The 22,630-nt window shown below is 42.1% G+C and overlaps 1 protein-coding gene across 3 annotated transcripts in view; it reads right to left on the minus strand.

Annotated features, from left to right (window-relative positions):
- Positions 1-22,630, minus strand: part of LRRK2 (leucine rich repeat kinase 2) — a 220,063-nt gene that overhangs the window by 139,745 nt on the left and 57,688 nt on the right. For all 3 annotated transcript variants that reach the window (XM_077264815.1, XM_077264816.1, XM_077264814.1), the window contains exons 11-20: positions 21,264-21,343; positions 21,082-21,188; positions 19,401-19,530; positions 16,958-17,082; positions 16,746-16,879; positions 15,316-15,460; positions 11,016-11,155; positions 10,779-10,907; positions 9,611-9,781; positions 1,894-2,173 (exon numbers count right to left, since the gene is read on the minus strand). In XM_077264815.1, the coding sequence (XP_077120930.1) occupies positions 1,894-2,173; positions 9,611-9,781; positions 10,779-10,907; positions 11,016-11,155; positions 15,316-15,460; positions 16,746-16,879; positions 16,958-17,082; positions 19,401-19,530; positions 21,082-21,188; positions 21,264-21,343 (1,441 nt within the window). The remainder of the gene's footprint in view (positions 1-1,893; positions 2,174-9,610; positions 9,782-10,778; positions 10,908-11,015; positions 11,156-15,315; positions 15,461-16,745; positions 16,880-16,957; positions 17,083-19,400; positions 19,531-21,081; positions 21,189-21,263; positions 21,344-22,630) is intronic.

Consider the following 22,630-nt stretch of genomic DNA (forward strand, 5'->3'; position numbering starts at 1 on the left):
TACTTGGGGGTTCAAAGTTCTCACAACACATCTAGATAAGTTCCTTGGGGGGTCTAGGTTCCAATATGGGGGTCACTTGTGGGGGGGTTTCTACGGTTTAGGTACATCAGGAGCTCTGCAAATGCAACGTGATACCTGGAGACCAATCCATCTAAGTCTGCATTCCAAATGGCGCTCCTTCCCTTCCGAGCTCTGCCATGCGCCCAAACGGTGGTTCCCCCCCACATATGGGGTATCAGCGTACTCAGGACAAATTGCACAACAACTTTTGGGGTCCAATTTCTCCTTTTACCCTTGGGAAAATACAAAACTGGTAGGCTAAAAAATAATTTTTGTGGAAAAAAAAAATAATTTTTATTTTCACGGCTCTGCGTTATAAACTGTAGTGAAACACTTGGGGGTTCAAAGCTCTCACAACACATCTAGATAAGATCCTTGGGGGTCTACTTTCCAAAAAGGTGTCACCTGTGGGGGGTTTCAAAGGTTAGGCACATCAGGGGCTCTCCAAACGCAACATGGATTCCCATCTCAATTCCAGCCAATTTTGCATTGAAAAGTCAAACGGCGCTCCTTCCCTTCTGAGCTCTGCCATGCACCCAAACAGTGGTTTACCCCCACATATGGGGTATCAGCGTACTCAGGACAAATTGCACAACAACTTTTGGGGTATAATTTCTTCTGGTACCCTTGGGAAAATAAAAAATTGGGGACGAAAAGTTCATTTTTGTGAAAAAATATTATTTTTTATTTTTACGGCTCTGCATTATTAACTTCTGTGAAGCACTTGGTGGGTCAAAGTGCTCACCACACATCTAGATAAGTTCCTTAGGGAGTCTACTTTCCAAAATGGTGTCACTTGTGGGGGGTTTCAATGTTTAGGCACATTAGTGGGTCTCCAAACGCAATATGGCGTTCCATCTCAATTCCAGCCAATTTTGCATTGAAAAGTCAAATGGCGCCCACATATGGGGTATCAGCGTACTCAGGACACATTGGACAACAACTTTTGGGGTCCATTTTCTCCTGTTATCCTTGGTAAAATAAATCAAATTGGAGCTGAAGTACATTTTTTGTGAAAAAAAATTAAATGTTCATTTTTTTTTCTTTTTTTTTTAAACATTCCAAAAATTCCTGTGAAACACCTGAAGGGTTAATAAACTTCTTGAATGTGGTTTTGAGCACCTTGAGGGGTGCAGTATTTAGAATGGTGTCACACTTGGGTATTTTCTATCATATAGACCCCTCAAAATGACTTCAAATGTGACATGGTCCCTAAAAAAATGGTGTTGTAAAAATGAGAAATTGCTGGTCAACTTTTAACCCTTATAACTCCCTAACAAAAAAAATTCCAAATTCCAAAATTGTGCTGATGTAAAGTAGACATGTGGGAAATGTTTCTTATTAAGTATTTTGTGTGACATATCTCTGTGATTTAAGGGCATAAAAATTAAAAGTTGGAAAATTGCAACATTTTCGCCAAATTTCTGTTTTTTTCACAAACAAACGCAGGTAGTTATCAAAGAAATTTTACCACTACCATGAAGTACAATATGTCTCGAGAAAACAAAGTCAGAATCACCGGGATCCGTTGAAGCGTTCCAGAGTTATAACCTCAAAGGGACAGTGGTCAGAAATGTAAAAATTGGCCCGGTCATTAACGTGCAAACCACCCTTGGGGGTAAAGGGGTTAAATAGACTAATTAAAAAAAAATAATTTTACATCTGTTTCTCGCTTTAGATTCTGCATCGGTTGATCATATATTACTGTTTTCTGGCCGAGAGTTGTAGGTGATGTTTTGTTTCAGTGGAGAAAATGTGAACAGTGTGCTCTGGTAATGATAGCAGCCTCATTAGTATAAAAATAACATAAAAACATGCAAGCAAAAAACATACCTTGGTTAGCTTCAAGATCTACTGAAGGATGTTTAAGTGCATTTTGTTTTTCTGAGAACAGAGGATTAAGCCATGAAGGTTGGATCTTTCCCATATGAAAACCTCCCAAGCAAATGCTGTTATTAGCCGCATCTAAGCCAAGTTTTTTCAGCAGCAAGCTGATAACCTCATTATTGCCATTCTTAATGCTCGCTTCAAGAGCCTTCCGTGAATCCTGTTCATGAACTCCATGATTTAGCAAAAGCTCCACCAGCTTAGCATTTGTTCCCTTCTCACAAACCTAAAAATATAAAAAGTAAACTGAATTAGAAGTAAACACAGCATTTCTCCCAGAAGAAATTCATACACTCTTCAAAAACATCCACTTCCGAACATCTTCAGTGAGATTCCAAGAACTTAACTATAAAATCATGTCAAGATGGTATAAAACACCTGACATATTGAATAAAATAGACAGCTCAATCTCCCCTCTTTGTTGGAGATGCACCAAAGAGAAGGGTTCTCCATCTCAAATTTGGTTGGAATGCACAAAAATTAAAAGTTTCTGGGAGAGAGTTAGAGAGCATATAAAGAAAACCTTAAACGTAGACATCCCATTAACGTTAAGTTTCATTCTATTCAATCTGGATCCTTCAAATGTACACTTTGAAAAAGGCTCACTGATACCTCACCTGCTCAACGCAGCTAAAATAATCATCGCAAGACATTGGAAAGATACAGAGACGCCTACTTGCAAAGAATGGATAAAATAATCTAACCAAATGGGTATATTCGAGAAAATTAGACTTTCAGGATCTAAAAACCTAAAGACTCTAAACGCATGGATAGCCTGGTAGAACGCCTCAGAGGATCACCAAATAAGCACAACCAGTAATCCTTAATTTCTGTCTCCCTACAAATTTCCTTTGTTATTCCCTTGTTCTCTTTCTTCTTTAGGCCAGTCTCACACGTCCAGATAATTCCGGTACCGGAAAAATCGGTACCGGAGTTATCCGTGTCCGTGTGCTCACGTGGCACATCAGTGTGGCACACGTACGGCAGCTGTGTGACGCCCGTGTGCCAACTGAGGACCACACGGACCATGCAGGAGACAGCGCTAGAGTTAAGCACTGTCCCCTGCTTTTGGTGCTGAAGCCGGCATTCATTCCTTCTCCCCAGCAGCGTTGGCTGGAGAGAAGGAATGAAAACTCAAGGTTTTTCTTAATTTTTTTTGTTAAAAATAAAGTTTGGGGTCACCTCCCGCCGGCTTCAGCACCAAAAGCAGGGAACAGCGCTTAACTCTAGCGCTGTTTCTCCTGCGGCGGTACGTGCACACGGAGAAGAGTGCACACTGTTCTCCGTGTGCGGGACGTTTTGCGGACCGTGCTGCCGGAGAAATGTGGACATGTCTCCATGTTTTGCACACAGACACACGGTCCACGAAAAATCACTGACATCTGCAGAGACACATTGAATTTAACCCCTTCATGACCCAGCCTATTTTGGCCTTAATGACCTTGCCGTTTTTTGCAATTCTGACCAGTGTCCCTTTATGAGGTAATAACTCCGGAACGCTTCAACGGATCCTAGCGATTCTGAGACTGTTTTTTCGTGACATATTGGGCTTCATGTTAGTGGTAAATTTAGGTCGATAATTTCTGAGCTTATTTGTGAAAAAAACGGAAATTTGGCGAAAATTTCGCAATTTTCACATTTTGAATTTTTATTCTGTTAAACCAGAGAGTTATGTGACACAAAATAGTTAATAAGTAACATTTCCCACATGTCTACTTTACATCAGCACAATTTTGGAAACAATTTTTTTTTTTGCTAGGAAGTTATAAGGGTTAAAATTTGACCAGTGATTTCTCATTTTTACAACAAAATTTACAAAACCATTTTTTTTAGGGACCACCTCACATTTGAAGTCAGTTTGAGGGTTCTATATGGCTGAAAATACCCAAAAGTGACACCATTCTAAAAACTGCACCCCTCAAGGTACTCAAAACCACATTCAAGAAGTTTATTAACCCTTCAGGTGTTTCACAGCAGCAGAAGCAACATGGAAGTAAAAAATGAACATTTAACTTTTTAGTCACAAAAATGATCTTTTAGCAACAATTTTTTTATTTTCCCAAGGGTAAAAGGAGAAACTGGACCATGGACGTTGTTGTTCAATTTGTCCTGAGTACGCTGATACCTCATATGTGGGGGTAAACCACTGTTTGGGCGCACGGCAGGGCTCGGAAGGGAAGGAGCGCCATTTGACTTTTTGAATGAAAAATTGGCTCCAATCTTTAGCGGACACCATGTCGCGTTTGGAGAGCCCCCGTGTGCCTAAACATTGGAGCTCCCCCACAAGTGACCCCATTTTGGAAACTAGACCCCCCAAGGAACTTATCTAGAAGCATAGTGAGCACTTTAAACCCCCAGGTGCTTCACAAATTGTTCCGTAAAAATGAAAAAGTACATTTTTTTCACAAAAAAATTATTTTAGCCTCAATTTTTTCATTTTCACATGGGCAACAGGATAAAATGGATCCTAAAATTTGTTGGACAATTTCTCCTGAGTACACCAATACCTCACATGTGGGGGTAAACCACTGTTTGGGCACATGGTAAGGCTCGGAAGGGAAGGAGCGCCATTTGACTTTTTGAATGAAAAATTATCTCCATCGTTAGCGGACACCATGTCGCGTTTGGAAAGCCCCCGTGTGCCTAAACATTGGAGCTCCTCCACAAGTGACCCCATTTTGGAAACTAGACCCCCCAAGAAACTTATCTAGAGGCATAGTGAGCACTTTAAACCCCCAGGTACTTCACAAATTGATCCGCAAAAATGAAAAAGTACTTTTTTTTCACACAAAATTTCTTTTAGCCTCAATTCTTTCATTTTCACATAGGCAACAGGATAAAATGGATCCTAAAATTTGTTGGGCAATTTCTCCTGAGTACGCCGATACCTCATATGTGGGGGTAAACCACTGTTTGGGTGCACGGCAAGGCTCGGAAGGGGAGGCGTGCCATTTGACTTTTTGAATGGAAAATTAGCTCCAATCGTTAGCGGACACCATGTCGCGTTTGGAGAGCCCCTGTGTGCCTAAACATTGGAGCTCCCCTACAAGTGACCCCATTTTGGAAACTAGACCCCCCAAGGAACTTATCTAGATGCATAGTGAGCACTTATAACCCCCAGGTGCTTCACAGAAGTTTATAACGCAGAGCCGTGAAAATAAAAAATAATTTTTCTTTCCTCAAAAATGATTTTTAGCCCAGAATTTTTTATTTTCCCAAGGGTAATAGGAGAAATTGGACCCCAAATGTTGTTTTCCAGTTTGTCCTGAGTACGATGATACCCCATATGTGGGGGTAAACCACTGTTTGGGCGCACGGCAGGGCTCGGAAGGGAAGGCACGCCATTTGGCTTTTTGAATGGAAAATTAGCTCCAATCATTAGCGGACACCATGTCGCGTTTGGAGAGCCCCTGTGTGCCTAAACATTGTAGCTCCCGCACAAGTGACCCCATTTTGGAAACTAGACCTCCCAAGGAACTAATCTAGATGTGTGGTGAGCACTTTGAACCCCCAAGTGCTTCACAGAAGTTTATAACGCAGAGCCATGAAAATAAAAAATAATTTTTCTTTTCTCAAAAATGATTTTTTAGCCCACAATTTTTTATTTTCCCAAGGGTAACAGGAGAAATTGGACCCCAAAAGTTGTTGTCCAGTTTCTCCTGAGTATGCTGATACCCCATATGTGGGGGTAAACCACTGTTTTGGCACACGTCGGGGTTCGGAAGGGAAGTAGTGACGTTTTGAAATGCAGACTTTGATGGAATGCTCTGCGGGCGTCAGGTTGCGTTTGCAGAGCCCCTGATGTGCCTAAACAGTAGGAACTCCCCACAAGTGACTCCACTTTGGAAACTAGACCCCCAAGGGAACTTATCTAGATGTGTGGTGAGCACTTTGAACCCCCAAGTGCTTCACAGAAGTTTACAACGCAGAGCCGTGAAAATAAAAAATCATTTTTCTTTCCTCAAAAAAGATGTTTTAGCAAGCAATTTTTTATTTTCACAAGGGTAACAGGAGAAATTGGACCCCAATATTTGTTGCCCAGTTTGTTGTGAGTATGCTGATACCCCATATGTGGGGGTAGACCACTGTTTGGGCATATGCCGGGGCTCGGAAGGGAAGTAGTGGCATTTGAAATGCAGACTTTGATGGAATGGTCTGCGGGCGTCACATTGCATTTGCAGAGCCCCTGATGTGCCTAAACAGTAGAAACACCCCACAAGTGACCCCATTTTGGAAACTAGACCCCCCAAGGAACTTATCTAGATGTGTGATGAGCACGTTCAACCCCCAAGTGCTTCACAGAAGTTTACAACGCAGAGCCGTGAAAATAAAAAATCATTTTTCTTTCCTCAAAAAAGATGTTTTAGCAAGCAATTTTTTATTTTCACAAGGGTAACAGGAGAAATTGGACCCCAATATTTGTTGCCCAGTTTGTTGTGAGTACGCTGATACCCCATATGTGGGGGTAGACCACTGTTTGGGCATATGCCGGGGCTCGGAAGGGAAGTAGTGGCATTTGAAATGCAGACTTTGATGGAATGGTCTGCGGGCGTCACGTTGCATTTGCAGAGCCCCTGATATGCCTAAACAGTAGAAACACCCCACAAGTGACCCCATTTTGGAAACTAGACCCCCCAAGGAACTTATCTAGATGTGTGGTGAGCACTTTCAACCCCCAAGTGCTTCACAGAAGTTTATAACGCAGAGCCGTGAAAATAAAAAATAATTGTTCTTTCCTCAAAAATTATGTTTTAGCAAGTAATTTTTTATTTTTGCAAGGGTAACAGGAGAAATTGGACCCCAACAGTTGTTGCCCAGTTTGTCCTGAGTACGCTGGTACCCCAAATGTGGGGGTAAACCACTGTTTGGGCGCACGTTGGGGCTTGGAAGGGAGGGAGCACCATTTGACTTTTTGAACGCAAGATTGGCTGGAATCAATGGTGGCGCCATGTTGCGTTTGGAGACCCCTGATGTGCCTAAACAGTGGAAACCCCTCAATTCTAACTTTAACACTAACCCCAACACACCCCTAATCCTAATCCCAACTGTAGCCATAACCCTAATCACAACCCTATCCCCAACACACCCCTAACCACAACCCTAACCGCAACACACCCGTAACCCTAATTCCAACCCTAACCCTAATCCTAACCCTAATCCCAACCCTAACCCTAATCCCAACCCTAACCACAACTGTAACCCCAACACACCCCTAACCCTATCCGTAACCCTAACCACAAGCCTAATCTTAACCCTATTTCCAACCCTAGCCCTATTTCCAACCCTAACTCTAATTCCAACCCTAACCCTAAGGCTATGTGCCCACGTTGCGGATTCGTGTGAGATTTTTCCGCACGATTTTTGAAAAATCTGCAGGTAAAAGGCACTGCGTTTTACCTGCAGATTTACAGCAGATTTCCAGTGTTTTTTTGTGCGGATTTCACCTGCGGATTCCTATTGAGGAACAGGTGTAAAACGCTGCGGAATCCGCACAAAAAATTGACATGCTGCGGAAAATACAACACAGCGTTTCTGCACGGAATTTTCCGCACCATGGGCACAGTGGATTTGGTTTTCCATAGGTGTACATGGTACTGTAAACCTGATGGAAAACTGCTACGAATTCGCAGCGGCCAATCTGCTGCGGATCCGCGGCCAATCCGCTGCGGATCCGCGGCCAATCCGCTGCGGATCCGCGGCCAATCCGCTGCAGATCCGCGGCAATCCGCTGCGGATCCGCAGCCAAATCCGCACTGTGTGCACATGCCATAACCCTAACCCTAACCCTACCCGTAACCCTAACCCTACCCCTAGTTCTAACCCTAACCCTAGTGGAAAACGAAAAAAAAAATAAAAAAAAATATTTTCTTTATTTTATTATTGTCCCTACCTATGGGGGTGATAAAGGGGGGGGTTTATTTATTATTTTTTTTATTTTGATCACTGTGATAGAACCTACCACAGCGATCAAAATGTACTTGTAAGGAATCTGCCGGCTGGCAGATTCGGAGGGCGCACTGAGCATGCGCCCGCCATTTTGGAAGATGGCGGCGCCCAGCGAGGAGACGTACGGACACCGGGAGGATCGGTAAGTATGAAGGGGTGGTGGGGGGGGTGGATCGGAGCACAGGGGGGTAATCGGACCACAGGGGGGTGAATCCAAACAGGGAGGGAGCGGACAGGAGGACGGGGGAGCCGGCAGGCGGACGGAGGGGACCGGACCCCATAACGGAGGACTGGGGGGCGATCGGTGGGTGTGGGGGGGGTCACTTCAGTATTTCCAGCCATGGCCGATGATATTGCAGCATCGGCCATGGCTGGATTGTAATATTTCACCAGTTTTTTAGGTGAAATATTACAAATCGCTCTGATTGGCAGTTTCACTTTCAACAGCCAATCAGAGCGATCGTAGCCACGGGGGGGTGAAGCACCACTCCCCCTGTCTCTGCAGATTGGGTGAGATTGGAGTTAACTCTTTCACCCGATCTGCAGGGACGCGATCATTCCATGACGCATACGCTGCGTCATAGGTCGGATTGGCACAGACTTTCATGACGCAGCGTATGCGTCAAAGGTCGGGAAGGGGTTAATGTGTCTACGTGTGTCAGTGTCTCCGGTACGTGAGAAAACTGTCACCACACGTACCGGAGCCACTGACGTGTGAAACAGGCCTTACATATAGTCTGTTCTGTAATGTTGATGCCTTGATTTGAGTTTGATCTCCCAAATCGCTTAGTTAATCTCTATATTTTAAGCAGGACTTTCTGACTCCCTACCCTTCCCTTTCCTTCCCGTGTCCCTCCCCACCACTGCCCCTTGTTTTTTAAATTCTTCTTACAACCATTTTGGTTCGCAAATCTGCAGCCTTGTAGCGTTATCGTTGTGGTTTATTACGATTGTATTTTTGTTTGTTTGTTTTTCTATACTTTTACTATTTCTGGAAAATATTTATCCTTTTTTCCTTTCCTGTTATATTATTGAAATTTTCTAAATAAAGAATATATACAAAAAAAAAAAAAAGTAAACTGAAGTGTGAAACCTTCAGAAGTGAAGGGATAAGCTATATTCAAATACTTCAATTATGCATGTTAAGTGTATAAAGCGGGATATAATCTGATTTTAACAGATTAAACCCTTAGATATCCTGGTCAACAACAACAATAGCATCTAAGTGGTTTGATGAAGGAGGGTAAGGGTACCGTCACACAGTGCCATTTTCATCGCTACGACGGCACGATTCGTGACGTTCTAGCGATATCGTTACGATATCGTAGTGTCTGACACGCTACTGCGATCCGGATCCCCGCTGAGAATCGTACGTCGTAGCAGATCGTTTGAAACTTTCTTTCGTCGTCTAGTGTCCCGCTGTGGCGGCATGATTGCATTGTGTGACACAGGTTGTATACGATGTGCGCACAGTAACCAACGGCTTCTACATCGCAAATACGTCATGAAATTATCGCTCCAGCGCCGTGCATTGCAACGTGTGACCGCAGTCTACGACGCTGGAGCGATAATCATATGACGCTGCAACGTCACGAATCGTGCCGTCGTAGCGATGAAAATGGCACTGTGTGACGGTACCCTAAGAAAAGAGACCTGGGACAAAAAGAAGAAAAGATTTACAAAGACAACCCAAAGTAGAGACTAAATTGCAGTGTACCTGAAAAATTAAAGATGTGGGCTTGGTTATCTTATTGATATCTGCTCCAAGCAATAGTAAAGCTTCCACAATGACCAAATTATTTTCTGCACAGGCTTTCACCAGCAATCTGTTCTTTAAATCGTCTTCCAAGGTCATTTCAGCAAAACAGCGATAACATAAAACCTGAAACTAAACCACAGACAGCGATCGTATGAAGAATGCAGAGAAAAAGAAAACATTTTTTACTCAGTATATAGCAGTAGATCACAAACAGAATTTTTAAAGGTCTACGCTAAATATGATGGGGCTAAAGTATTTAATTTCTCAACATTGTCATAGTAACATAGCAAGGCCGAAAAAAGACATTTGTCCATCCAGTTCAGCCTATATTCCGTCAGAATAAATCCCCAGATCTACGTCCTTCTAAAGAACCTAATAACTGTAAGATACAATATTGTTCTGCTCCAGGAAGACATCCAGGCCTCTCTTGAACCCCTCGACCGAGTTCCCCATCACCAACTCCTGACAAGCAATTCCAGATTCTCACTGCCCTAACAGTAAAGAATCCTCTTCTATATTGTTGGAAAAACCTGCTTTCCTCCAGACGCAGAGAATGCCCCCTTGTGCCCGTCACCTTCCTTGGTATAAACAGATCCTCAGCGAGATATTTGTATTGTCCCCTTATATACTTATACATGGTTATTAGATCGCCCCTCAGTCATCTTTTTTCTAGACTAAATAATCCTAATTTTGTCAATCTCTCTGGGTATTGTAGTTCCCCCATCCCCTTAATTTTGTTGCCCTCCTTTGTACTCGCTCTAGTTCCATTATATCCTTCCTGAGCACCGGTGTCATCATTTCAATGTATCAAAAGGTTTTTTTTTCACTGAACCTTATGAGTATAAAACTGGGCCCATGTTCGTTCTAAAATAAAAAACACATATTCATCTACGGTACTGGACCCATGTCACTTCTACATACTGCTGCCAGTGACGCCAAAAAAAAGGAGAAAGAAAAAAGCAAAAACATATTTACTGACCCCCCTGTCAGTAAATATGTTTTTTTTGTTTTAATTCTAGCACAATCGTTGGATTATTTCTAAACTTATAACATCTAATGGCCATTCTGTGAAGATTATTTCCTTTGAAGGAAAATGTACCAAAATAAACAAGAAATCTTGGATTACCTTCTGATCCCGTTTGTTTGCCAAGCACATAGACATTTGATAAAAAAGTACAGTGTCAAAATCCTGCAGCTCTAAAAGCTTTGCAAAACTGTATGAAAGCTTTATAAGTATTAGAGCAGCCCGAAATCCCTGCAAGTGCAAAAATACAAAGGAAAAAAAAATTACAGCTGAGGGTTCAACCAATTTTATTCACAGAGTAATGAACAATACTAATATAACTGCTGAAACACCGCTGACCTCTTCTTGTATTTTGACAGCATCCTTACACCGCTGTAATGTAGAAACCAAATGACTTGATAATAAGTGCATTGTTGCAATGCATAAGTTTTTTCTTGATATTAGAAAAGACAAGAGAGAGATACCAAAGTATTGAATGTCTGAAAAAATGAGCAAAAATAAGTTTAAGAAACCATTTCTGACGCGTCACTCAAGAATAAACAAGGTTCATAAAACAAAATGAAAGATAGTGAGCAGATAAATAATGGAATATATACAAAGTACAGATGTGTCCTTCCTTCTTTTTTCTCTTGTCTTGACATATCCAGAGATAATAAGCAAATTATGACCCAGTTTTAAAAACAAAAAAAAACAAACATGATTTCTTTATACTTTCGCAGTAGATGTTCTTGCTCTATGCCGCCATCCAGTGGATGCAATATGAATTTCAGTCTCATTAGCAAGTCACAATAAAATATTGAATATTGTCAGATGTTGGAATCCTTAAAGGGAACCTGTCACTAGGCTTTTGCTACCTCATCTGTGAGCAGCATGATGTAGGCAAAGAGACCATGAATGCAACTCACTCAAGTATCACTTTTTCACCGTTTTCACACAATCAGAGTTCTTATATATAGGATGAAGCAGAGTTGAGAAAGGTAACTCCACACACACCACAGCTCTCTACATACGTTGCATATTAACAGTCTGACTAGCATGCACGAGCTGCTGTAGTACAGACAATGAATCACCAGGTGATAAAACATTTATTGTACGTAAACAACAGCACCCAGCCCGACGTGTGACACATTGTTGAAATTTGTGTTTTAACCCCTACCTCTTGCTGTCCTCAGATTAGATAGCAAAACCTGCTGACTGATACCCCTTGATTAATTTTTCAGAAAGCAAATCAACTAATTGTGCAGATTAGCTCTCTCACAAACAGGGTTGTAGAGTCGGAGCCCATTTTGGCGGAGTCGGTGTCCTGGAAATTGAGGAGTCGGAGGTTTGGCTTACCGACTCCACAGCCCTGCTCACAAAACAGAAGAAGCTATTACACAAGTACCAGCTAAGTTCGCTCATGGAGCACTGACTGTAAGACTCAACTGGTCTCTTTGAAAGCACCATGCCGGCATTTTTACTTCAGCGCTGGAGTGGTGCGTCTAATCTGCGGCCCCTGACCATAGTCTTATAGTTACCCGCCGGCCTCATCATCTTTTCTCGGTATAGTTCCGGTCCTATGCAGCCATCTGGGGACCATAACTTCTGACTGATCGGAAATTAGAGATAGTTGTCGCAATCTCTAAATGCCAGAACGAGGCCCTCATAGACTTACATTGAAAAATGACCTCCAGCTCACTCCAGAAAGTACTGGAGCGGTCCGGCAAGTCACAAAACTGCTGGAGACCGAAGGGAGTGGTGGCTATAGAAGGTGAAGACGGCGGCTGTAAAAGCATAAAACTAGGGGCAGAAACCTTAGATTAGAATCACCACTCCAGCACTGTAACAAACAAAAATGCCAGAGTGGTGCTTTAGGCTATGTTCACACGTTCAGGATTTCCATCCTTTTTTTTTCCTGACTGAAACTGCAGGTCTCTGCAGAAAACGCAGGTGCGTTTTTTGGTGCGTTTTGGTGCGTTTTTGGTGCGTTTTTTGGTGCGTTTTTTAGTGCGTTTTTTAGTGCGTTTTTTGATGCAGTTTTGTCTGCAGATTGTCTGTGTTTGACAGAAATAAAGTTTACTGCAGTGGGGGGAAAAAAAAAAAAAAAAATGATGTCATTTCCTTGTCCAACCCTTTTCTTCTTCCATCCTCCATTTTGGGACTAAACACCAAAATGAGTGGACGTGTTTTGAATGACAGCGCTCCGCGTTTTGCGCCGCATGCGTCACTGCAGCGCACGCATCCGGGCGCAGAGGACGCAGCAAGTTGCATTTTTGCTGCGTCCTAAATCAATCAAAAAAAGGACGCATGCGGCGCAAAACGCAGCGTTGTGCATGCGTTTTGCTGCGTTTTACTTTGCGTTGTGTGTTGCGGCGCCGACGCTGCGGCGCACAACGCAAATGTGAACATAGCCTAAGTGCCACGTATTTCAGTGCCACGTGCCACGTATTTCAGTGCCACGTATTTAAGTGCCACGTATTTCAGTGCCACGTGCCACGTATTTCAGTGCCACGTGCCACGTATTTCAGTGCCACGTGCCACGTATTTAAGTGCAACGTATTTAAGTGCCACGTGCCACGTATTTAAGTGCCACGTATTTCAGTGCCACGTGCCACGTATTTAAGTGCCACGTGCCACGTATTTCAGTGCCACGTATTTCAGTGCCACGTGCCACGTATTTCAGTGCCACGTGCCACGTATTTAAGTGCCACGTATTTAAGTGCCACGTGCCACGTATTTAAGTGCCACGTGCCACGTATTTCAGTGCCACGTGCCACGTATTTCAGTGCCACGTATTTAAGTGCCACGTATTTAAGTGCCACGTGCCACGTATTTAAGTGCCACGTGCCACGTATTTCAGTGCCACGTATCACGTATTTAAGTGCCACGTGCCACGTATTTAAGTGCCACGTGCCACGTATTTCAGTGCCACGTGCCACGTATTTCAGTGCCACGTATTTAAGTGCCACGTATTTAAGTGCCACGTATTTAAGTGCCACGTATTTAAGTGCCACGTGCCACGTGCCACGTATTTCAGTGCCACGTGCCACGTATTTAAGTGCCACGTATTTAAGTGCCACGTGCCACGTATTTAAGTGCCACGTGCCACGTATTTCAGTGCCACGTATCACGTATTTAAGTGCCACGTGCCACGTATTTCAGTGCCACGTATCACGTATTTAAGTGCCACGTGCCACGTATTTAAGTGCCACGTGCCACGTATTTCAGTGCCACGTATCACGTATTTAAGTGCCACGTGCCACGTATTTCAGTGCCACGTATCACGTATTTAAGTGCCACGTGCCACGTATTTAAGTGCCACGTGCCACGTATTTAAGTGACACGTATCACGTATTTAAGTGACACGTGTCACGTATTTAAGTATCCACGTATCCCACGAAGATTTTTCATGGAGAACAGACACATCCAGAGATATGTCTGCTCTCCACGGCTGCAGCAACACACTGACAGGAGCCATAGTTCCTGTCGGTGTGTCACTGCGCATGCGCGAGCGAGTTTACCGGCGGTCATTGACCCCGGCACTCTCGCTTAACGGCAGTGCTGCGTGGGAAAGTTCAACGCAGCTGTACTGCTGTTAACCGAGACGCCGGAGCCATTGAACTCCGGAACAGTACGCGATACACTGCTAGGAGCTTCGCTCCTGGCAGTGTATCGCCGGAGAGCAGGGGATCGGCGTGGGACACTCGTTTTATGGATTCTGCGGACAGGGAGTATGGATTTGGTTTATTATTTTTGGATTTTTTCCTGGAGGATCGAGGGCTTCGCCTACCAGTGTGCTGTTGGTGAGTATATACTCTGTGTTATGTGTTGTATGTACTGTACTGTGTGTCATGTTTGTGTATTGTGTGTAGGTGTTTGGTGTAAACTTTACTATTGTGCTAAGTCGCCGGACACAGGGACAACTCTCCCATCCTAATACCGGATGGGAGTAGTAGTCCCATACGGCGACTTAGCACAATGGAGGCACTATCGTCGCATGGGGACGGGGACACACACACACACACACACACACACACACACACACACACACACACACACACCAAATCAATCAAACGGCCGACACGATCCCCATGCGACGCTATGCCTCCATGTCTCTCCGCCCACGCACTTCCGGCCCCGCACTTCCGCCGGCTTCCCCGCACTTCCTGCAGCAGCGGTTCTGCACATCAAACCGCAGTAAAACACGCAGATATATTTTTGATCTGCGTGTTTTACTGCGATTTTGACCTCACAATGGAGGTCTATGGGTGCAGAACCGCTGCGGTTCAGGAAGAAGAATTGACATGCTCCTTCTTTTTTCCGGGAGCTATTCAGCACGGCTTTTTTTTTTAAATTTCCGGACCATGTGCACAGTGTGTCCTGTTTTCCATAGGGTACAGTGTACTGTACCCTGCATGGAAAACAGCTGCGGAACCGCAGCGGCAAAACCGCCGCGGTTCCGCGGTAAAAAACGCACTGTGTGAACATGGCCTTAAAGAGAACCAGTACTCCCCTTACATTAAAGTACAGAATTAAATTAGCACTCAACCAAATAGGAAGCAAAAAATGTGATCAAAACGGAGCCAGGAGGCAAGTCATATAACCATCAAGTAGCCATCATGACCTCATTTCCACAGTAACGTTTTGTTACATGCATCACCTTCATTTCCAGGATACATCTGGATACTGTGTAAAATTGTATCGAAAGCTCCCTGCTCTGACAGCAACTCCAGAGACCCCGAACATTGGGACAGACAACGCACTACTTTCAGCCCACATTCTTGTATTCCTGGATTAGAAATAAACTATGAAAACAAAAGGATGGATAGAAAGTTACACTGGGAAAGGACTACTGGCTAATGAGAAATCGACATACAAAATCGGAAGAAAATGTATTATATATAAAAAAAAAAAATGAAATTATTTTCTATTTTTTGGAATTTGTGACCGTGCTCATTGTAGGCTGTTACCATTCGATTTGTCTAGAAACCATTTTAATTTACGATAAAGCCTCTGAGAAATAAGGCCTGCACTTAGATTCGCTGCTATAAGCAACTCGTCCACTTGTCCGCTGCTCTCCACTTTGTCAAATCTCTCCAATAGTCTTATTTCATGTTAACCCCGTCACACCATGGCCATGTTCCAACTATCCAAGAGCCATAACTTTTTTAGTTTTTCCATCAGTATAGCCGTACGAGGGCTTGTTGTTTGCAGGACAACTTGTACTTTTGAATGACATAATTCATTCTGTCACATAGTGTAATGGAAAAAATTCCAAGTGCGTTGAAGCTGCAAAAAAAGTGCAATTTCACAACAACTTTTTGAAGGTTTTTTTTATTTACCATGTTCACTATATGGTAAAACGGACCTGCCATTAGGATTCTCCAGGTCAGGACGAGTACGCATATACCAAACATGGATTTTTTTTATTTTTTTTTAATGAAGTGGTAAAAATAATTTAGGAAATTTGAAAAAAAAACAAACAATCATTTCCTTGCCATTTTCTGAGACCCGTAATGTCTTCATTTTTTGGGATGTAGGGCTATGTGGGGTGTTATTTTTTGCACCACGAGCTGATGTCTTTACTGATACAATTTGGGGTAGATAGAATGTTCTGATCACATCTTATTACATTTTACTACACTGCTGCGACACCCAAAAAAATGTAAAGTGTCATTTTTTTTCCATTACACCATTTAACCGATCAGATTAATTTATTATAATTTTTGATAGATCGGACTTTTACGAATGTACCAAATATAGAGAGGAGCATAGAACAGCGTGTTAAATGCCACTGTCAGAGATTGAAAGCAGGATTTAACGGGTTAACAACCACAAGCTCAGCTCCGTCCTCGGCTGTTAATGGCACATGATGGCTGATTAAATCAGCCATCATGTGCGGGGAAAAATTTGGGTGAGTCCGTATGAAAGGCAGGGACACGACATATGATGTAAGTTTACATCATATGTTGTGGAGGGGTTAAAGCAGCTGATGAATTACACAAAATATTCGTTAATTAATGAATTTCAAGTCTAAATGTTGTATTTATTTAGTGTTTAGTAAAGGGAATAGGGTTCAATTGCACGTACCTTGTTGAGGGCTTGCAAAATGAACTTGTGCGTGCCTTCAAGCAAGCACTGGTTCCTAATCACTTTACGTGGCAGATTTAGGAAGGAACTCTCTTCTGTTTTTATAGGACTATTTGTCTCATCGTATGTAGTGTCTGGAAAGAAAAGAAATATATTTTGAAGACCCCTGCAGGCTAATATGTACATAAAGACAATGATATATAAGCACTTACCATCACATATAATCTGCACCATTACCCGCAAAGCCTTCAGCTGGACCCCAGGAACCTTTTTGTGCCTTTTCATGACATTCAACAGACTTGCCATTGTCACAGTCAGCACATCCAAATTAAAGAAGCTTGGGAAAAAGAGACAACCAAAAAAGACTTAAAGAGTGACCCTTGTTTTAAATCTGTTTCGTCATAGATCAATAGTACATTTGAAAATAACAATTTTGCAATATATCTCATTAGAGAAAGCCACTTCTTTCTCCTCCTTCACTCACAAAATTCACAGGTAAAATCTGTCATCAGTGAATGAAAGGAGTGGAAAATTTTTTGCATTTTAGTTTTTTACTCCCCTCCTTCCCAGAGCGATAGCTTATTTATTTTTCCGTCAATATAGCCACTTTGGTATTTGCGGGACGAAATGTACTTTTGAATAACACCATTGATTTTACCATATATTGTAATAGAACATGGGAAATAAAATACCAAGTGAGGTGAAATTTTTTTTAAAAAGTGCAATTCCACAGTTTGTTGTTTTTACTATGTTCAGTAAATGCTAAAACTGATCGGCTATTCTGATTCTCCAGGTCATTACGAGGTCACAGAAAGTGGAGAAAAAAAAATCTAAAGTTCGTAAAATAAATAAATAAATTGAAAAAAAAAAAAAGAGGCCATTTTCCGAGACCCATAGCATCGCCATTTTTCTGGATCTGGGTGAGGGCTTAGTTTTTGTTCACCGAGCTGATGCATCTATTGATACCAATTTGGAGTTGATACGATGTTTTACTTGCCTCTCATTGCATTTTGTTGCAGGTACCAAACAAAGTGCAGTTCTGGGGGCTTTATTTTTTTTTTCTCATTATGCCGTTTACCAATCAGACTAATTATTTTTATATTTTGAAAGATCGGGCATTTTTTAACCCAGCAATAACAAATATGTGTATTTTTGATTTTTTTTTATTGTTTTCTTTTGAATGGGGTAAAAAGGGGGTGATTTTAAGTTATGTTTTCGTATTTATTTTATATTTTTTAAAACTTTTTTTTTTTTACTTGCTTCAATAGTCTTCTTAGGAGACTTGAAGCTGTGCTTCAGCCCTGCAATGTTTAGCAAAAATCACTATCTCCTATGAACGCCGGCCACAAGGTGGCGCTCATAGCAGATCTGTAATGATATGCACAGGGGTCTCCTACAGCGATCATGTGACAAAGGGCGCCGATGGGTGTAGTTTCTGACAAGCTTCCAGAGCGCTCATGTTAAATGGCTGCAAGAGATTGACAGCGGCATTCATATTAACAGGCGTGGGTGGATCGCGATTCCACCAGCAACTGTTAGGTGCACATGACAGCTGGTCAGATCAGCTGTCATGAGCCTAAAAAGATGCAGTCTCAGTGCCGGAGCCAGCATCAAAGAGAGTGAGGTGGCCCAAGATGTATAGGTATGCAGATCGTAAGGGGTTCAAAGCACCAACCACCGTCTCCTATCTCAGTAATGGGAGAGTCTGTCTTCACTGAATACAGATTATACCCATTAATTGAGAATGAAAGATGAATCCAGGAGAGGAAAGAAGCAGATTTCTCTAATAAGATATATTACAAAGTTGTTTATTTTCATTTGTACTATTGATTTTTTTAAATAAAAATTAAAATAAAGGTTACTTTTTAAGGTTAAAAGCGCTATCTATTTAATAGTATATACACCTTAGAGAAAATATTTATGATGCAACTTTCAATCTGTCAGCAGGTTTTTGCTATGTAATTTAACAGCAACATGAAGTAGGGACACAGATCCTGATTCCAGCGATGTATCACTTAGTTTACTGGGTGAAGCAGTTGTAATAAGAGTCACAGTCTTCTCTGCTGCAGATCTAGCAGAGCTCAATTGTTGAGCTGTGTATAACCGCGCACACACCAAAGCTTTCTGTGCACAATGTGTAGTGACAGAAAGCATGCTGGGTGTCGTGGCTGGACTAGGAAGCACGTGGTAACTTGTCCTGTAGTGATAATCTCCCCCTGATAAAACACCCATTGTATTGGAACAGCAAAACACAGCCCAGTAAAGTGACACATCACTGTAATCAGATTCTCTGCTCCTATATTATTGTGCTCTCAGATTAAATAGCAAAGACTTGGTGACAGATCCCCTTTAAGAAATACAGCGTCTCTGAACAGTATTTTAAGTTAATACATGTTAAGCTCTCCCCCATCTAGTTTTAGACAGGGTCATGAGAGACATGAACCTCCAGCGAGCAAAATCTGGACAACTCCTAGCACGGCTCATTTCTCATGACAATGCAAGGAGTTTGTAACTATTCCTGACAGCGACATTCTTCATAATCTATTTCTGACCCACCATCTCTTTCCACAGCATGTAAGGCAAATGTGAAATGATAAGTGTTCTAACAAGAACTTTCTAGGATGTTCATTTAATAGTAAAAAGATGTATACGTACCTTCCATTAAAAAGCTGAAAAAGGACTCGACAGGCACTTTCTGCAGCTTCCGGAGAATCTAGATGTTCCTTCATGATTTCAAGCACATTGATATGAACGCCTTTCTCCAATAAAATCTTTCTAATGATTGCTGGAAATGAGGTAAAGTTATGAAATTTGGAGAATATTCGCAATGTAGCTTTCCTTTTTAATAACATGCCATAGTTTAAATTAAAAAAAAATGACCTCATGGAATAATGGCTGCAGAGCGGAATAAAACGTAGCTTTTATTTTTAATTTCTCATCTCGGTTATGGAGATATTCGGTAGTAAAGTTATGATTTCAACTTTCAGTAACACCAAGAGGGTGTTAGCAGAGATTCGTCTAGGGGAGTGTATATCTTACCCACTATGATGTTGACCTTTCATTAACAGAAGAAGGACAGAACAGACTGAGTGAGAGATAATGACACACAGCCCTGCTCTGCTCACTGATATCACTGCTGACAACTAATGTGATTACAAGTATAGGTGGGGAGTAGAGCAGAGATGCACATCATTACAAACACTTCTACAGCTCTCCTCTCACAACAATATGAAAGGAGAGCTGCAGATGTGTTTGTAGTGACATACAGATCTGGTCTCCTTCCCCTTTGGAATCACAGTAGATGCTGGCAGAGAGATCAGTTAGGACAGCAGCGTGTTACTACATACACGTGGTCAAAATTGTTGGTACCCCTCGTTTAATGACAGAAAAACACACAATGGTCACAGAAATAACTTGAATCTGACAAAAGTAATAATAAATAAAAGCGCTACGAAAATGAACAAATGAAAGTCAGACATTGCTTTTCAACCATGCTTCCAAAGAATTAAAAAAAAAATAAGATTCAAGTTATTTTTGTGACCATTGTGGGTTTTTCTGTCATTAAACAAGGGGTACCAGTAATTTTAACCACGTGTGTATCTCACACTGTGATAACCTTCTCTGGAGGAATGTTCTTTTTTTCCCCACTGCATGACGTCTCATGCTCAAGAATGGTTAACAGCGCGCAAGGAAGATGTAAGAAAAAGTAAATAAATAATTAAAATATGGGTCACATTTAAGTCACATGTTGCCCACCTCTTACAATGAAGCCTTTGGGGGGAAAGTTGCATAAGAACTGTGACCATGAATCAAACATTGTTTATTTTTGCAATGGCATAATTGGGGTCTCAGTAGGTCATGCATCATATTTGACTCTATAGACAAGCATTAGATGCAATGTAACAATAAGAAGCTGCGATTTTTATATTGGACGACAAATGTTGCCATATAGCCCTTGCCTAATGGGATTGCCTTACTAAGTGATCACCTGGCCACAAATGGTGCTACCATGCTACGAATCTCGGAGGTGACAGAAGTGGGACCACCAACACTCAGTAATTTATCACCTCTTCTGTCTGTGAATATCCAGAGTATCATAAGATCTCCAGCAATGGAAGACCAGCAAGATTCTGAAGTTAGCTTGAGACATTTATAAGAAAAAAACTGTAGTTCGTTCAAGTGTAATGCAAGGTACAATATGAGAAAAGCAAAGTTACAAAAGCTACATTTATGGAGTCTGGCATTTTGATCTGAATATTAACTAGTTGTATCATTGAGGCAAATTATAGCTCAACTCATTCTATAACACAAAGAAAATGAACTGAAAGTATATTACCATTGTGTCCAGAGAGAGTGGCCAAAGCAGTTGTGGTTGCCTGGAAAACCTCCTTGGAAGAAGAGTGCATCAGCATGGACAGCATGACTTCTCTGTGTAAAGGGTACCTGATGGAGGTGCGCATGGTTAAATCTCAAGGGCCTAACCACATTTCCACCTAAGAAATAACGATTACTACTTACTGATTTTGTTCATCACCGATTCTATCATGAAGCTCAGGATGGTACATAAGAAGATTATTCAAGGACCAGCAAGCAGCTTCCTGGTAATAAGAATAGTAAAAAAAATAATAATGTTCTTAAAAGTTTAGAAATGATCTTCAATTTATACTATTTTCCATCAGTACAATATTTAATAATCTATCATCAATGCAATTCAGAGAATGTATATGTGGCTTCTAATTTATTCATCATGTTGTGGTTAGAATTAGCCAATCTCTACATTTAAAGGGAACCAGTCATGCTACAAAAGCTATCAACCTGCAGATATGGGGATAATCTGCAGAGTAATAGAGTTATAAAAGCTGTGCAGCCGCACACCTAAAAGCCTAGCTACCAGGAGAAAACTAACTTTATTCCCCCCAGCAGCCTCTGGCTTTCAGTCATAGGGGTGTGGCGTCAGTCATCAATCAGGACATAGTGAGCGGCGGCCATAACCACGCCCCGTGTTGTGAATTCCGTTCTCGGACTCCCTCCTGTGGTCATGAATGGTACTTTGGTTAGTTCTGCTCTTGGGCTCCCTCTGGTGGCTTCGAGCGGAACTGCTGCTCACTGAGGTGGGCTTTATCAGCTGCTCTCGTTATGTTGCTATGCTGGCTTCCCTATTTAACTCCACTCAGATCGTTACCTCATGCCAGCTGTCAATGTATCAGAATTGGTTCAGATCTCTCTTGGACTTCTCTGAGGACCTGTCTACTCCAGCAGAAGCTAAGTCCCTGCTAGTTAATTTGTTGTTACTGCTGCCTGAATATATTTCTTATTACTGCTTAATTCTAGTCCAGCTTGCTATCATGATATTTCCTTGCTAGCTGGAAGCTCTGGGGTGCAGTGTTGCACCTCCACACCGTGAGTCGGTGCGGGGGTCTTTTTGCATACTCTGCGTGGTTTTGTAGTTTTTTTATGCTGACCGCATAGTATTCTTTTCTATCCTCTGACTATTTAGTTAAGTCTGGCCTCCTTTGCTGAAACCTGTTTCATTCCTGTGTTTGTGACTTTCCTCTTAACTCACAGTCAATATATGTGGGGGGCTGCCTATACCTTTGGGGAATTTCTCTGAGGCAAGGTTAGGCTTCTATTTCTATCTTTAGGGGTAGTTAGCTCTTGGTCTGTGAAGAGGCGTCTAGGGAGAGTTAGGTACGCTCCACGGCTATTTCTAGTGTGTGCGATAGGAGTAGTGTTTGCGGTCAGCAGAGTTCCCACTTCCCCAGAGCTAGTTCCGTTTTTTAGTTTACTCATCAGGTCATTCCAGGTGCTCCTAACCACCAGGTCCATAACAGCCCCGGCAGTGACTGACAGCTGGCACTGCATTGCATAAGTGCTTACGTGGTCAA

This window comes from Ranitomeya variabilis, chromosome 5 (genome assembly GCF_051348905.1).
Source record: "Ranitomeya variabilis isolate aRanVar5 chromosome 5, aRanVar5.hap1, whole genome shotgun sequence".
Lineage (NCBI taxonomy): Eukaryota > Metazoa > Chordata > Amphibia > Anura > Dendrobatidae > Ranitomeya > Ranitomeya variabilis.